At 37.8% G+C, this 18,424-nt stretch overlaps 1 protein-coding gene across 1 annotated transcript in view; it reads left to right on the top strand.

Moving 5' to 3' along the window:
- The first annotated feature begins 17,450 nt into the window (after positions 1–17,450).
- Positions 17,451–18,424, top strand: part of ace (angiotensin I converting enzyme (peptidyl-dipeptidase A) 1) — a 38,871-nt gene continuing 37,897 nt past the window's right edge. The window contains exon 1 of the mRNA XM_062056011.1: positions 17,451–18,018. Within this exon, the coding sequence (XP_061911995.1) occupies positions 17,785–18,018 (234 nt within the window). The 5' untranslated portion in view covers positions 17,451–17,784. The remainder of the gene's footprint in view (positions 18,019–18,424) is intronic.

Here is an 18,424-nt window from a genome sequence, read left to right on the forward strand (position 1 = left end):
AATATTTTAGTGTTAGGCCTCCGGGCCTTTTTCTGACAATATACTGTGCCCCTAAATCAGCATTTTTAAAAACGGTAAAATTAACCTCAGCAAAATCATGTAAATAAACGTTTTTGTGTTACCTGACTATTACTGAGGGGTATTAGACAACATTTCTTAAAATAACTTATTTGTTTCCAATTTAATAATAACTATAGTAACATCAATGGTGTTACGGGTCCCCCAACCTTTTAACATTGTCATGATGGGGTATTGTCTATAAAATTTTGAAAATTTTGGAATAAGGCTATAACATAAAATGTGGAAAAAGTGAAGCGCTGTGAATACTTTCCGGATGCACTCTAAGTAATGTTATGATCCGACATCTGTTAGGCCAAGCTATTCTTTTTTTAGTTTTTGGGTGTTTTTTTTCCTGTGTTTTCGGTCTCCTACTTTTTTGAGATCACGACCTCCACTAAGAAGAGCATTCTTAACAAATATGAGACAACAGTCGTGCACTGCAAAAACTAAATCTAAGTAAGATTAAATATCTCAAATAAGGGTGATATTTGCTCATTTTCTGTCTGATAAGATAATTATTCTCACTAAGCAGATTTTATGTTAGTGTTTTACTTGTTTTAAGGGTTTTGGTCCTAAATTATCTCAGTAAGATACTGTATTACAGCTTGTTAATGAGATTTTATGACCTATATTGAGTAAAACATGCTTGAAACTAGAATATCAACTGATGCAAAGGTGTGTCATTAACACTCACAAGTATAAAACTAATTTTTAAAAGTAATAATTTCTTACTTCAAGCATGAAAAAAATGATGCTGAGCGCATATCATTATGTCAAGATAATGGCACAAGCATTTACTTAATTTAAGAATATTTTTCAACATATTGAGCAAAAAGGTCTCTTTTTTTTCTACCAACAAAAGTGCACTTGTTATTAGTGAGGATATACTTATTTTAAGGTATTTTTGGGTTCATTGAGGTTAGCTAATTTTACTTGTTTTGGAAAGTCTTGACAAGCCAAATTGTCTTGTTCCATTGGCAGATAATTTTGCTTAGTTCAAATAAAATACACCTAATTTTTGTAATTTTTTTCTTGTTTTTGAAAACTGACTTTTTGCAGTGTGGTGTCTGTTAAAGCAAACTAAGAGGAAAGTGGAGCCCTGTCTTTCCCCTGCATTATTTCAGGGGGTAGCTCAGGTCTGTTTTCCCTCCACACTGTGCCCACCATGGTAAGTTTCCTCCAGAGAAATTATTATCCAAGTTTTACTTATCTGGTAAAAGAAAAATGTTACAAGTCATACTGTGACCCTGGAGTCCAGTAGTCAAATCGAGGACTGTGCGTTTTCAATGTTTTTTCTCAAGATTTCCACTTGCAGCATTGCCTGTGTAAATTCCATGTATAGCTTGTTTTTGCATTACATGCTACCCAGATTCTTATGCCATACTTTCCTGGATTACTGGGTTTAAATTGACGAAAGACGCAAATTCCTCGGAAAGGGACAAGACCTTTGTCCACTGTCACATCTGGCCCTGTGTTGAACATCAGTGGAAGTACCTGAATATTTCTGCCAGATATCACGGATGAGAGCAAGCTTGTCAGTTCTTGCTCTGGCATCCATGTTGTCAAATGTGAGGACTCTTGATATCATTTGAAAATTGTGAAGGAACATTGCTACCCGTAAAAAAGTATTGACTGTTGAAGCGTCCCAGACACTATCAGTGGCTCCATTACATGATCTGTAGACTCCAGCCAGAAGAAGGCCAACATAAGCATCCAGGTATTCCTCATCAATGCTTTGTCACGTGTCGCCAAGCACTTCAGTGTTTTGCCATTGCAATGATTTTTTAAGTGACAATGGCGTAAATAACTTTAAAATATGTTGTCACAGCCAACTTTTTTGCAACATGAGGGTGTGATCTCTGACAGAAATGACAATTTTTTAACTTGACTCTATCTGTCAGTTGTACCAGCATCACTATGGTGGCGTCAATAGATGCAATGTCTCTGGACGATACTCCACATTGTATTTCTCCTCAGACCGGATCATGTGTATCAATATTCCACTCTGTGTCCTCTTTCTCAATTTCACCAAAAATATGATCCAGAGCTTTACTCACTGTAAATTGTCTTCTAATTTTGTTTTTTACAATTTGGAGGTGTGCACTCCGCAAGTTATCAACACAAAACACTGAACTGACCGCACTGGACGTGCCTGCCTTCTTATTTTTGTGAAGGTGTACAAGAAAAAGAGGCAGAATGAGAATTACCCAAAGCTCACCTACTCAGTGGCCTAGTGGTTAGAGTGTTCGCCCTGAGATTGGTAGGTTGTGAGTTCAAACCCCGGCCGAGTCATACCAAAGACTATAAAAATGGGACCTATTACCTCCCTGCTTGGCACTCAGCATTAAGGGTTGGAATTGGGGGTTAAATCACCAAAAATGATTCCCGGGCGTGGCCACCGCTGCTGCCCACTGCTCCCCTCACCTCCCAGGGGGTGATCAAGGGTGATGGGTCAAATGCAGAGAATAATTTCGCCACACCTAGTGTGTGTGTGTGACAATCATTGGTACTTTAACTTTAACTTAACATGATTGGACAAGTATGAATTTAGTTTGGGCTTTAATTTTTGCTTTATAATCATATTTTTTATCACTGCGTCAAACACGACCCTAACACTACAAATGTAAAAACTTCAACCACACACTTCAAAATGTTATTTTTTGTTTTAATTTGGTTTAAATGGAGGTTTCTAACAAAGTCAGAAAGCCTTAATGCAATAAACTAATGTATAGGTTTCTTGAATGCATTTTAAACCTAACACGGGCCAATAGTGACCCGAACACATGAGAAACAAATACTTCAATTCAATTCAATTCAAAGTATACATTCATAATGAAGAGAACAGCAATGTAATTAAATTCTAGCAGTACTCCAAACTGATAATTATTACTAGTTCCATGACAGCAACAATTTACGTCCACTAGAGGTCACTATAGTCAAAATAATAGCCTTTTGGAGATGTTCAGAATACTGTAGTAATAATTATGACGTTAGTATTATAAATGTGCATAATACTAGTAAATAATTACAGCATAATATAACCCTAACAGCTTAATAAGTAATAATTATATTTGCATTATAATGAAATTAACTGTGCTATGTAACAATGTTGTACATAAAATATAATCTAATACAAATCATTATAATTATAGTTTAATTTGTATAAAATGTGTTTTTATAATGTTACTGATATAGAAGCAATAGGAATACTATAATAGTCACAAATAATAGAAATAATCTTCGTGGAAATAGTAAAATATTAATAGTCGAAATATTACTAACATATATTTAAAACATATGAAATCAAATGTATTAGTGTTATGATATATTACAATATAGCCATAAAATTATAGTTAAAACACTTAAATTTGTAAATATACTGTAACACAATATAATTGAGTACAATCATTTATACAGCATCCGAGAGGGAGAAGCGGTAGAAAATGAATGGATGGACTATCGGAGAAACAATTCGAATGATATATTATTTATATAAATAGTATATTATAACACTACACATAATATTAAAACCAGAAAAAATATAACTTGTAAATTGTAGTTGTGCTACTTACAAGTGTAAATATAATGGTAGTTACAAAAAAATATGATTGTATTTACATTATAATTATTATTTGACTACTACTAAGTTTGAACTATATATTACTATATATATTACTATATATTTTCAAAAGTATTTTCTCCAATTTTTTGCTAATAATGATTCAGAATACAACCACTGGTAGTAATACAAATACCACCAATAATTCACATGGATAGGATATTAAAACATTTGGACAAAAAGATCAACGGTAAAAATAACTTCTACTCACAGCCACCAGAGGGCGTATTTTCATGTCATCAGAGAACATCTTTGCTGAAGTCAAATGATCTTAATTAATTTTGTTAAGCACACATGGTATGAATTGCTGCTATTTTAAAGTAGTGTTGAATCCCTTAAAAATGGAACAGTGTTGCATAATCACAACATGCATTGTATTTTACAGGAAATCCTGTCCAAACAGGAGGAATGCCTCACCATCTCTAATTACAGTGTTTGTGTGAGTGATGTTAAAGACACCGCTAATGGAAAGTGGACATGCTATTTCAATGAGTGAGTTTATCAGCCAAATATTTGGCACTAGTCCTGGTTTTCAGCCATGTTTTGGTTCCAATGTGCAATAAGTTGTTTGGATAAGGACAGATGTTTGTCTGCTTGTCTGCCAGGTTACAAAACATCTGTTTAAAACTTTGCACACACACTTCCTAACTGAAGGAAAAAAGCTCAACGACAGCATGGATGTTTCTCTTACTTGGTTCATGAGAGCTTGTTCAATAAAGTGCATTGAACTTTTCTATTACTGTATGTGATAAATACTAAATGTAAATAATAATAACAACAATCTACCTTCGTATTACAATACTACCTTCGTATTACAATACCACTTTTCATGTATTTTGATTCAAATATCTAGAATAAAATGTCATCAGAAAAAGCTTCACCACCACAAAGACAAGAAATAAAACACTACACAATAACATATATATTTTGTTATACTATGGAAAAGCCTAGCCATCTTGTTTCTTGTGCCAATATTAAGCAATATAAATATACAGCAATTAAAATTATATTTTTTATAATTGTCCATTCATTATTTATATTTAGAAATAATTAAATTGTCAATAAAATTTGAAATACAAGCTGTTAGACAGTATGATTAATTATTGTACTGTATATGCAAATTACTTATTTCAAAGACCCTATCATCTAATTTATTTTAATCATTAATTTATTACTTCTCTTGTTATAAATGTATCCATCCATCCATTTTCTACTGCTTGTCCCTTTGGGGTCACAGGGGGTGCTGGAGCCTATCCCAGCTGCATTCGGGTGGTAGGCGAATGCTAGGCTGAGTTGGCAAGGCCAACACAGATAGACAGACAACATTCACACTCACATTTACACACTAGGGTCAATTTAGTGTTGCCAATCAACCTATCCCCGGGTGCATGTCTTTGGAGGTGGGAGGAACCCAGAGTACCCAGAGGGAACCCACGCAGTCATGGGGAGAACACACAAACTCCACACAGAAAGACCCCGAACCCAGGTCCTTCGGATTGTGAGGCACATGCACTAACCCCTGTTCCACTGTGCTGCTGTTATAAATGTATTTTAACAAAATTCATTGGCATTTAAAAAACATCTAAATAATGGCATGTTTTTATTAAACCAAATTTTCCTCAAAGGTTTATGTGACTAATCAAGGGAGAAACGATTGTGGCACATACTTTTTGTAATTAGAGGTTTAAGTCAAAGAAAATAAACTAAACAAGATTGATCCAAGACATCAGTGAGGACTGACATCGCAGAAAAGAGCGGTCAAAATATAAGATAAAAAGACTAGATTTTAGAAAAAAATACAAAAAACTAGTGAAATTAACAAGCTGCATGGACAGATAATTGTATTTTATTTGACATCCTAAATTAAGATTTGTATATCTAGAAATTGGCAGGACTTTTAAGATAGAGATCAGGATTTTATCAGAATTGTATTTAAAAACAACAACATTATTCTTAAATTAAAGGCCTACTGAAATGAAATTATTTTATTTAAACGGGGATAGCAGATCCATTCTATGTGTCATACTTGATCATTTCGCGATATTGCCATATTTTTGTTGAAAGGATTTAGTAGAGAACATCGACGATAAAGTTCGCAACTTTTGGTCGCTGATAAAAAAAGCCTTGCCTGTACCGGAAGTAGCGTGACGTCGCAGGTTGAAGGGCTCCTCACATTTCCCCATTGTTTACACCAGCAGCGAGAGCGATTCGGACCGAGAAAGCGACGATTACCCCATTAATTTGAGCGAGGATGAAAGATTTGTGGATGAGGAACGTGACAGTGAAGGACTAGAGTGCAGTGCAGGACGTATCTTTTTTCGCTCTGACCATAACTTAGGTACGAGGGTTCATTGGATTCCACACTTTCTCCTTTTTCTATTGTGGATCACGTATTTGTATTTTAAACCACCTCGGATACTATATCCTCTTGAAAATGAGAGTCGAGAACGCGAAATGGACATTCACAGTGACTTTTATCTCCACGACAATACATCAGCAAAGCTCTTTAGCTACTGAGCTAACGTGATAGCATCTGGCTCCAATGCAGATAGAAACAAAATAAATAAATCCCTGACTGGAAGGATACACAGAAGATCAACAATACTATTAAATCATGGACATGTAACTACACGGTTAATAATTCTCATCCTGGCGAAGCTTAACAATGCTGTTGCTAACGATGCTGAAGCTAACTTAGCAACTTAGCAACCGGACCTCACAGAGCTATGATAAAAACATTAGCGCTCCACCTACGCCAGCAAGCCCTCATCTGCTCATCAACACCCGTGCTCACCTGCGTTCCAGTGATCGACGGCGCGACGAAGGACTTCACCCGATCACAGATGCGGTGGCGGCTAGCATCGGCTAGCGCTTCTGCTATCCAAGTAAGTACTTCTTGATGTGTTGCTACAGCCAGCCGCTAATACACCGATCCCACCTACAGCTTTCTTCTTTGCAGTCTCCATTGTTCATTAAACAAATTGCAAAAGATTCACCAACACAGACGTCCAGAATACTGTGGAATTGTTCGATGAAAACAGAGCTTTTTGTATGGTGACACATTGGGTACGAATACTTCCGTTGCCGTCGTGACGTCACGCGCATACGTCATATCCAAAGTAGTTTTTCAACCGGAAGTTTAGCGGGAAATTTAAAATTGCATTTTATAAGTTAACCCGGCCGTATTGGCATGTGTTGCAATGTTAAGATTTCATCATTGATATATAAACTATCAGACTGCGTGGTCGGTAGTAGTGGGTTTCAGTAGGCCTTTAAATCTTGGCAAGTGGCATATAATTTGCATGCAAGGTGAATGGTGAAAAAAGGTGACTAATGTAAACACCCATAAAAATAAGTCAGTCTATGTTTTGGTCATTAGATTTTCTTTACATCAATAGAAGTTGAAAAAAACAACAATTGGTTTATTTAAATTTCATTTTAAAAGGCAAAATAGAACATTTTAAAAAGTGTTCTTTTTGGTGTCAAAAAAAGGTTTGATTTCTATTTTATATTTCATAAAAATAAAACATTGAACATAAACGGGGATATACGAAGTAAAAACGGGGATAATTTGGCTAGAATGGCTTTGGAGCACTACGTGGGAATTATTTTAGACATGACACAATGAGGATTGACATCTACAGAAATCTACGCGCATATCAACAGTCTCGAAAAAACAGACCAAAACGGATGTTTTTTCATATTACGACACCGGAACTGGAGGTAGCGATTGGAAGACAGGACCGCGGACTGGCTTGTAAGAAACAATACGGATCCACTGTATTGTGTTGTTTGATGCGTGATACAATCCTTTTTTTTTGTCTCCACTTTTGTGTGATATGTGCTTAGAAATTTCTATAAATGTCCATCCTTGTTGTGCCATGTCTAAAATCATTTCTGTGTGGACATTTTAGCCAGGCACGCAGGTATCTACCTTTAAAAATATAAAACTTACGGTTTCAGAATTTGAAAAACCCTTTGTTTCGGTCTGTTTTAACGTTTGATTATTAGATCAGTGGTTCTGTAACTTTTTTCACCAAGTACCACCTCAGAAAACCCTTGGCCCGCCAAGCACCACCAAAATACAGTAGCGAATACGCCTAAATAATCATTATTATTTAACGAGTACATTTAATATTTTGGCCAATGTAACATTATACACAGTTTGAACAGTAACACTGTTTGAATATTTGATGTAGTGATTCATTGGCGTATCACTACCTGAAGATGGAGCCCCCGTACCGCTATCACAGTTTGAGAAGCACTGTACTAGGGATTACAATTTTTGTTATATGAAATATAAAATGACAATCAAACCGTTTTAAAATGTTGTCATTGCTCTTAGGACACCAAAAAATAAATTACAAACCCCGTTTCCATATGAGTTGGAAAATTGTGTTAGATGTAAATATAAACGGAATACAATGATTTGCAAATCATTTTCAACCCATATTCAGTTGAATATGCTACAAAGACAACATATTTGATGTTCAAACTGATAAACATTTTTTTTTTGTGCAAATAATCATTAACTTTATAATTTGATGCCAGCAACACGTGACAAAGAAGTTGGGAAAGGTGGCAATAAATACTGATAAAGTTGAGGAATGCTCATCAAACACTTATTTGGAACATCCCACAGGTGAACAGGCAAATTGGGAACAGGTGGGTGCCATGCTTGGGTGTAAAAGTAGATTCCATGAAATGCTCAGTCATTCACAAACAAGGATGGGGCGAGGGTCACCACTTTGTCAACAAATGCGTGAGCAAATTGTTGAACAGTTTAAGAAAAACCTTTCTCAGCCAGCTATTGCAAGGAATTTAGGGATTTCACCATCTACGGTCCGTAATATCATCAAAGGGTTCAGAGAATCTGGAGAAATCACTGCACATAAACAGCTAAGCCCGTGACCTTCGATCCCTCAGGCTGTACTGCATCAACAAGCGACGTCAGTGTGTAAAGGATATCACCACATGGGCTCAGGAACACTTCAGAAACCCACTGTCAATAACTACAGTTGGTCGCTACATCTGTAAGTGCAAGTTAAAACTCTCCTATGCAAGGCGAAAACCGTTTATCAACAACACCCAGAAACGCTGTCGGCTTCGCTGGGCCTGAGCTCATCTAAGATGGACTGATACAAAGTGGAAAAGTGTTCTGTGGTCTGACGAGTCCACATTTCAAATTGTTTTTGGAAACTGTGGACGTCTTGTCCTCCGGACCAAAGAGGAAAAGAACCATCTGGATTGTTATAGGCGCAAAGCTGAAAAGCCAGCATCTGTGATGGTATGGGGGTGTATTAGTGCCCAAGACATGGGTAACTTACACATCTGTGAAGGCGCTATTAATGCTGAAAGGTAAATACAGGTTTTGGAGCAACATACCTGTATGTTGCCATCCAAGCAACGTTACCATGGACGCCCCTGCTTATTTCAGCAAGACAATGCCAAGCCACGTGTTACGTCAACGTGGCTTCATAGTAAAAGAGTTCGGGTACTAGACTGGCCTGCTTGCAGTCCAGACCTGTCTCCCATTGAAAATGTGTGGCGCATTATGAAGCCTAAAATACCACAACGGAGACCCCGGACTGTTGAACAACTTAAGCTGTACATCAAGCAAGAATGGGAAAGAATTCCACCTGAAAAGCTTCAAAAATGTGTCTCCTCAGTTCCCAAACGTTTACTGAGTGTTGTTAAAAGGAAAGGCCATGTAACACAGTGGTGAACATGCCCTTTCCCAACTACTTTGGCACGTGTTGCAGCCATGAAATTCTAAGTTAATTATTATTTGCAAAAAAAAAAAAAAGTTTATGAGTTTGAACATCAAATATCTTGTCTTTGTGGTGAATTCAATTGAATATGGGTTGAAAAGGATTTGCAAATCATTGTATTCCGTTTATATTTACATCTAACACAATTTCCCAACTCATATGGAAACGGGGTTTGTAAGTTTCAATTTTCTTTTTTGGATTTTAAAATGCAATTCAAAGACACCAGTCGTTTTTTGTTTTTTCCTATCATGAAACAAAAATTACATGATCAAAATAGCTATTTTTATAATGTACTCTCAGTTATTAAAATGCAAGTTTCACACGTGACGTCCTGCTGGAAAATGTTGAGTAAATTGACTTGTTGTGAGACATCGCCCCTGCTGGATTCATAGCTGCAGCTCTTGTTTTACCCTGGAGATAGTGCCCTCAAACTGCTTTTAGTTACATTACTATATGGAAAAAAACATATACAATTTAAAGTAGAGAAACCCACCAATAAGTGAGATAGCGAATGCCGCCAAACCAAAGTGTCTATCGTCTACAACTTAGCACCGATTTCATCATGACCGCTCCGTAAACAAGGTTCCTATTTGAGCATTTAGCGGCATGGTGAACGATTGGATGTGCCATCAAGATTTTATCTTTAAACTTTAACCAAATGGACCCCTGCTCTTCTGTAATCAACTCAGTCTGGGGTTAAACATCCAACTCAAATGGTTAAAAAACACTTTTTAAAGCCACAACTCCTCAGCATTTGTTCATCTTTGGGTGCTTTTCCACCCTTATCTTATCTTATCTTATCAGCGTGTTGCAACAGATGACCTTCCGCTTAAGCAGATGGCGATTAGCTTCAGAACACTTTTTTTACAAGCAGAATTAGCCAAACCGACACGCCTGCTTCAATGTTGATCAGATGTTTTTCTTTAAATGTCACGTTTTTCTTTTCTTTTCTAGTTTGCACTGTATGACCTCAGACATGATGTCATTTCTTTCAGCGCCACAAATACACAAGCAGGATTTGATAACCGCCAATTAGCACTTCTATCGTCATTCCACACTCATGCTAAGTGCGGCAAAATGCTGCATTTGTGAAATGTGGTGGAAAAAGAGACAGAATGATTGCTGGATATCTTAATATAAATGTTTCAGTGTGCACAGCAATGATGAGTCATTGGATATGACACAGTACAGTGGTAAGATAAGTTATCAATAGGCTTCCTCTCTCACTGATTAGCTGTATTCAAACGTATCAGTCAGAACCTTGTGAGGATGCAGCAACAAACACTTTTTAATCATAACAATACAATTGTATAATTTATATTATAATTCCTACCACAAAAAAACATGCTATATGCAAACTTTGTCTGATTGACATTTTTATCTTCATTGTACTTTTAGTAATCGATTGTAATTGCTATATTTTATTTGACAATGTGTTATTTTATTCTTTCAGGGTGACTTTTGTCATCTGTCTAGGGACGATGGGTGAAAATGAACAATATCCATTTGGCTAACTTTGGCATGTTAACAGAAATGTTTATTATTGTGCACTTTTCTCTTAACAATAAACTAAACCTAAATATACGCAAAAAAAATTCTAAACAACAAAACAACTCACAAAATTACCTCTAAACCAGTGGTTCTCAAACTGTGGTACGTGTACCACGAGTGGTATGCTGGCTCCATCTAGTGGTACGTCAAAAAATTACTTGATTAAAGAACAGTGTTTTATTTTCCTATGTAGCAACACAGTGTTACTGTTCAAACTGTGTGCAATGTTACAGTGGCCACAACATTAAATACACGTGTTAAATAAAACCTCTGCCTTGTTTTTAATAAATACTTCGCCAAGTTTTTTCAGAGGTGGCACTTGGTGAAAAAAGTTAGAGAACCACTGCTCTAAACAATATACTACAATATTTTATTATGTGAGCCTTCAAAATAGTTTTGAATTCAAAAGCAATTTTAAAAACATGGTGGGCATATTGTATTGAAAATGTACAAAAACATTTGACAATATTTCATGAAAAGCAGATTATTTTTCATTGAATACACAGTCCAAAAATGTTTCTAATTACCATTCTCGCACTGCTAAAATGCTAATTTTTGCACGACATTACCGTCATACTAAACAATTTCCTATTCAGTCCAAAAAAATAACATAACATACATTTAAGTCCTAACTCACAAACATGCATGCTGGGCAAAATGTTTTACATTTTGCACAAAAATTCCTATTTTTTTATTGAGTGAGTGACCAAAACATTTTTTAAACAAAATATACCAAATACTAATGAATAAAACACCATATTCAATACAACATGGTGGACATGTGGCATATAGGTATCCCAATCCGATATTGATATTGGACATTAGCATAAAACAAATATCAAATGATATTAGCTTGCATGTAAAATCTCCGATGTAAGCTCCAATACAAGCAGTCTTGCAGCGTTTAAAGTTAAAGTACCAATGATTGTCACACACACACTCGGTGTGGCGAAATTATTCTCTGCATTTGACCCATAACCCTTGATCACCCCCTGGGAGGTGAGGGGAGCAGTGGGCAGCAGCGGTGGCCATGCCCAGGAATCATTTTTGGTGATTTAACCCCCAATTCCAACCCTTAATGCTGAGTGCCAAGCAGGGAGGCAATGGGTCCCATTTTTATTGTCTTTGGTATGACTTGTGCAAAGCTGGACAACCAGTTATCATCTAAATGTCCTCCAACAAACACAAAAGCTTGGTCTTTTCTTGTATTTTAGTCGAGTCATTTACAAAAGGTAAACATGGTAGGCATTAAGCTACTAGGAGCTAGCAGCTACCCAACAGCAAAGCCCACAATAGCACGAGCTCGACATACGTAAATGAGTCCATAATTTAACAATACTGCAATCCAAACACAATTTGTCAATCTAAACAAGGACCAGATACTTATAGTTGCATACTAACACAAAGTATCTACGGCAGAAGCATATTAGAAAATAGGCAGTGAAAAACTTGTCCGCATCACTCAATTTACGGCATCATAAGCTTAACTTCAACTTTAAGACAGCATAAGTCCATACTAGGTGGTTAATAATTAATTGGTTAGTGTTTTTTAGACCTCAGTTTACCTTAATGGTGGGCATGTTGTAACAAAAAAACAAATGCAATACTATACAAAATGTTCTACTAAACGAGCACTCCAGAAATAAAAACCAAAACGAATGAGCGCTTCTGTGTTACACTCCACAAACTTGGTGGGCATGCTGACAACAGGTTACGGGAATATGAGATACCTGATGACATGTGACCTTACACAGATAAACGCACTGACACCCACGTACACACACGCACACCACAGCATCCACGGCCAGTGGTGTGCAACATGGTGCCGAGATTGGCTTTTCTAGGCTATCATAGTCTCTTCACACATCACAGAATTCCATTACAGGGGAAGCCACATTCAATTATTTGGGGATTGGAAGACTGCAGAAAAATGACTTTGTCATGCAGGACACACTCTGTTTTACTCTTTCTCTCTCTCTCTCTCTCCCACATGCACCCACGCACGCCCACACTTAACACCTGGTGATAGATAAAACTATTAATTTAGTTCTAACTCCTCTTAAACCTGAACCTAAAAATGTTATGGTAGAGATGGAAGAACTTTTCACACGTCTATCAGAGGTAAATCTTTTTGTGTGTTATCAGTCATGTATTATGTCTTCTGTCAATAAGTTGCCAGCTGGGTTCAAATTTTAAACACGTGCATTACATTTTTGAAGAAATGAGCAAGACTGATATCGCTTATCTTTCATATGTGGTGTTTAAATAAGTATTTCATTTTATTAACACCTAACAGAATGCAGGGGCTCATCCTCATGCCTGAACCCAGTGTCATTTATCCCAACAAATAAATAGTGTTGAATAAAAACAATGTTATCAGTTGTGTCTCTAATAAACAATAATAACTGGTGGTAACGATGTCATCAATAATGATGATATATGATATTAATTCATTCTCGCCATGCCACTAAGCAAATATGAATCGCACGCACAGCACCACTATCGCGGTTATAAATGTTATAAGTCACCAAGGCAATAATATTGTTAAATTGCAGGGGAAGGACCTGTGTTGCTTACTTGCACTCTAAGTTTGCATACTAATGTAATACATGCAGTAGTCCTGTTTAAAAAATGTCAAAATGCTCATTGGTAATTTATTTGTTTCAATCTTTTTATTTTGCTTTTAAATTATATATACATTTAAAAAAAAAATTGTTTTTAAAGCACAGCGACTGAGTGGAAAAACAAGGAATTCAGGGGCTGGAAGAACTAGTTAGTTTGTTACACTTAGGGCCTGATTTACTAAAGGTTTGCATGTACTAAAACACATGTACACGCAAAACTATTCTGCTAAAAGTGTGCAAAGTGGATTTAGTCTGTCAAGTGAGCAGAATAAGGCGTGCAATTCATTTTTTGTCTCCGTCTTTATTAATATGCAAAATATATGCTGATCATCACAACGCCCACAATACTGGGAGAAGAAGATGCGGGTATAATTTTTTAGCATGCACAATGTGATTTATCAACACTCAACCCACTTTTGCAACCACTATTTAGCGTTTTATTTTGCATGTTTGATAAGGACGTGCAAACTGACAGTTCAATACACGGCTTCTGGATCAGTGCTCGCGATGCACAAACAGACGACGCACAGACAAGAATCCTCCGTCATACGGACGCTCAGAAATACAAAATTCAGTAACATAATTGTATATTTTTTAAAGCTGCTAGACGACTTAAGGTAATATTAATAATAATAATAATGGATTAGCTTTATATAGTGCTTTTCTATACACTAGACAGTCAAAGCGCGCACAGAGAAGTGAGAACCCATCATTCCTTCACTCCACATTCACACCTGGCGGTGGTAAGCTACATTCGTAGCCACAGCTGCTCTGGGGTAGACTGACGGAAGCGTGGCTGCCAGTTTGCGCCTACGGCCTCTCCAACCACCACCACACATCCAAACACACATTCATAGTGAGGGGCACTGGGAGTGCGTGCAGAGGCAGGGGATTGAACCAGGAAATTCAATTTATGAGTTTTGCCGTCCTTTAGTATTTTTTTAATGTTATTGTTTTTTTTCACTTACAAAAACATTATAAGAATATTACTTATATTATAAAATATAGATTTAAGTTTGCATTTTTTGCGTTTTGAACGGAGTAATATGCAGCCTGTCAGAAATCTTGAACACAGCTTTGGGGCGTTACCCCAAGTACGCAAAGATGGGGGCAGACAATGAGTAAAAGAATATTATTTAACATAAACAAAAGGCGTGCTCACATGGAGAGGAGAAACAAACAGAAAACTCACTCACAAAAGGAGTGGTGAAAAACAAAAGAAGGCGAGTGTAAAAGTAGGTGCACAAGACACTGAACTTCTTGTGAACCGGGAACAACACGTGTACTTGAAGCAATGATCTGACCCTGTTTGGAAGATAAGAATCTTATTGGCAACCAGATGCAGGTGTATCCTGGTTGCCAATCAGGCAACAGGTGAGGAAGCCTGTGCTCAGAACGAGGCAATGACAAATTACAAAATAAAACCACAGGACAGGGACTAAAATACAACACAAGGAAAAAAACAACATACGTCAGAAACAGTTACAAGAATGTAACACAGCCTCTACAATGAGCGCAAGCATTGTAGATCTTATGGCATCTAAAATGGCCATAACAAGTAGTACATGTCTGCTGCATATTTGAAAACATAGCAAAATGCCTCAGGTAGGAGCATGATTAATGAATGCACAATTCTTGCAAGTCTTTGTGATGATGCTCCGTCTACAAACCCCGTTTCCATATGAGTTGGGAAATTGTGTTAGATGTAAATATAAACGGAATACAATGATTTGAAAATCATTTTTAACCCATTTTCAGTTGAATATGCATACAAAGACAACATATTTGATGTTCAAACTGATAAAAAAAATTTTTTTTGCAAATAATCATTGATTTTAGAATTTGATGCCAGCAACACGTGACAAAGAAGTTGGGAAAGGTGACAATAAATACTGATAACGTTGAGGAATGCTCATCAAACACTTATTTGGAACATCCCACAGGTGAACAGGCAAATTGGGAACAGGTGGGTGCCATTATTGGGTATAAAAGTAGATTCCATGAAATGCTCAGTCATTCACAAACAAGAATGGGGCGAGGGTCACCACTTTGTCAACAAATGCGTGAGCAAATTGTTGAACAGTTTAAGAAAAACCTTTCTCAACCAGCTATTGCAAGGAATTTAGGGATTTCACCATCTACGGTCCGTAATATCATCAAAGGGTTCAGAGAATCTGGAGAAATCACTGCACGTAAGCAGCTAAACCTTCGATCCCTCAGGCTGTACTGCATCAAGAAGCGACATCAATGTGTAAAGGATATCACCACAGGGGCTCAGGAACACTTCAGAAACCCACTGTCAGTAACTACAGTCGGTCACTACATCTGTAAGTGCAAGTTAAAACTATCCTATGCGAGGCGAAAACCATTTATCAACAACACCCAGAAACGCAGTCGGCTTCGCTGGGCCTGAGCTCATCTAAGATGGACTGATACAAAGTGGAAAAGTGTTCTGTGGTCTGACGAGTCCACATTTCAAATTGTTTTTGGAAACTGTGGACGTCGTGTCCTCCGGACCAAAGAGGAAAAGAACCATCCGGATTGTTATAGGCGCAAAGTGTAAAAGCCAGCATCTGTGATGGTATGGGGGTGTATTAGTGCCCAAGACATGGGTAACTTACACATCTGTGAAGGCGCCATTAATGGTGAAAGGTACATACAGGTTTTGGAGCAACATTTGTTGCCATCCAAGCAACGCTACCATGGACGCCCCTGCTTATTTCAGCAAGACAATGCCAAGCCATGTGTTGCATCAACGTGGTTTCATAGTAAAAGAGTGCGGGTACTAGACTGGCCTGCCTGTAGTCCAGACCTGTCTCCCATTGAAAATGTGTGGCGCATTATGAAGCCTAAAATACCACAACGTAGACCCCCGGACTGTTGAACAACTTAAGCTGTACATCAAGCAAGAATGGGAAAGAATTCCACCTGAGAAGCTTAAAAAATGTGTCTCCTGAGTTCCCAAATGTTTACTGAGTGTTGTTAAAAGGAAAGGCCATTTAACACAGTGGTGAACATGCCCTTTCCCAACTACTTTGGCACGTGATGCAGCCATGAAATTCTAAGTTAATTATTATTTGCAAAAAAAACAAAACTTTATGAGTTTGAACATCAAATATCTTGTCTTTGTAGTGCATTCAATTGAATATGGGTTGAAAAGGATTTGCAAATCATTGTATTCCGTTTATATTTACATCTAACACAATTTCCCAACTCATATGGAAACTGGGTTTGTAGTACACACAAAATGCTCATTTAAAAATAAGGCGGTCTGCACCACTTTTCAACTGCATGCAACACGGCCAATACTAGTACACACTATTCTATAGATTGCATACACTGTTTACTGCGTGGTGTTTGGATCTTAATAAATCAGGCCCTCAATGTTTGGCAGTATGATACCCGGGTGGAAGGCATACAAAAACCGGGGTAAACATTCGAAAACCAAAAATGATGAAAAATAATTTTGTACTCGTTATCTTATGGCGTTCATAAAAAATATTTAAAAAACTACAAGAGGCTGCCTACAGCCACAGCTGTCGATGCCAGTGCTATTGTGAGCATTTCTGGTAGTCTTTGATATTAAATTCAAATGTTTTATTGCGATTATTGTCTAGCTGGCATTCTATTACCATTTAATGAGGCCTTTTAAAGGGCCACAATGTATTAAAGGTGCACGGGTAAATGTCGAGAATGACATGAAATTGAAGGTGAGCCATTTCATGGTTATGTGTGTTTGTCTTTCGAGCCTGCGCTGTGTGTCCTCACTCCCCCTCCCATGTCTCTTCTCCCTTCTGCGTGTGGAGAGAGCCAACAGAGAGCAAAGTATGTGGAGTCTCTCCCGGTGCTGGTCTGAGAGACGCTGGCGCTTGCAGACACACAACAACTCTACTATACTCGCGGCCAGCTCTACCTTATCTATTCAACGCTGGTTATATCTTTCAGGTGCTGATGCTGACTGGCTGGCTGGCTGGGAAAGCGACAAGTAAGGCGTTGCTGTTGAAGGCTGCAGAGGCGTGTGGTGTGGGTTGGGTCACACTTGCACTTTAAAAAGACACTTGCTGAGCGTTGAGATCAGTCCAGGCTGAGAAGAACTTCAGTGTCTAATTTTTTTTCCCCCTTTCCCAACTTTTTATTCTTGTTGCCGGCGTGCGTGCTAATGGGGGAAGCCACGGGGAAGTTTGCGTGCTTGGTACTGTTACTGCTGCCAGTGCTGGAGCGCTGTGACGCTCTGCCGCAAGACTGGCTGCCAGGGGAGTATTCCAACACCACTGCCGATGCACTTAAATTCCTGAATGACTACAACAGCACAGCAGAGAAGGTTTTCTTCTACAGCGTCTCAGCAAGCTGGAAATACAACACCAACTTGACAGAACACAACTCCCAACTCCAGGTAGAATGACCCCTGTATATAATACTGCATCTCAACAGGACAGCACTGTCAGCAACTTTGCATCCATTTCCACATGTTGTGCTGCTTCTATGTTTTCCTAGTTCCATACCTCAATGAGCAGCTTTTTACAGGCATGACATTAGTAGCCATGAGCCCGAGGTACTTTTGTGTGAGGCATGATGACAAAGCAAGAGAAAAAAGGGCAGCGGCACGCACCAATGAAGCTGCAAAGGCACTCAGAATGAATGATTCTTACTTACTTGCCCTGCATGGCTCTTTTTTTATTTTGATGTTCATGCTTGCACAGCTGTCACAACAGGAATTCTCTATAAATCCAAGCTTTGGGAACAGGTGTAGATGCAAGGCCCCCCTGTTATGCCAACAACATCAACATGAGTCACGTTGC

The sequence above is a fragment of the Entelurus aequoreus genome, linkage group LG08 (assembly GCF_033978785.1).
Source record: "Entelurus aequoreus isolate RoL-2023_Sb linkage group LG08, RoL_Eaeq_v1.1, whole genome shotgun sequence".
NCBI classification, from domain to species: domain Eukaryota; kingdom Metazoa; phylum Chordata; class Actinopteri; order Syngnathiformes; family Syngnathidae; genus Entelurus; species Entelurus aequoreus.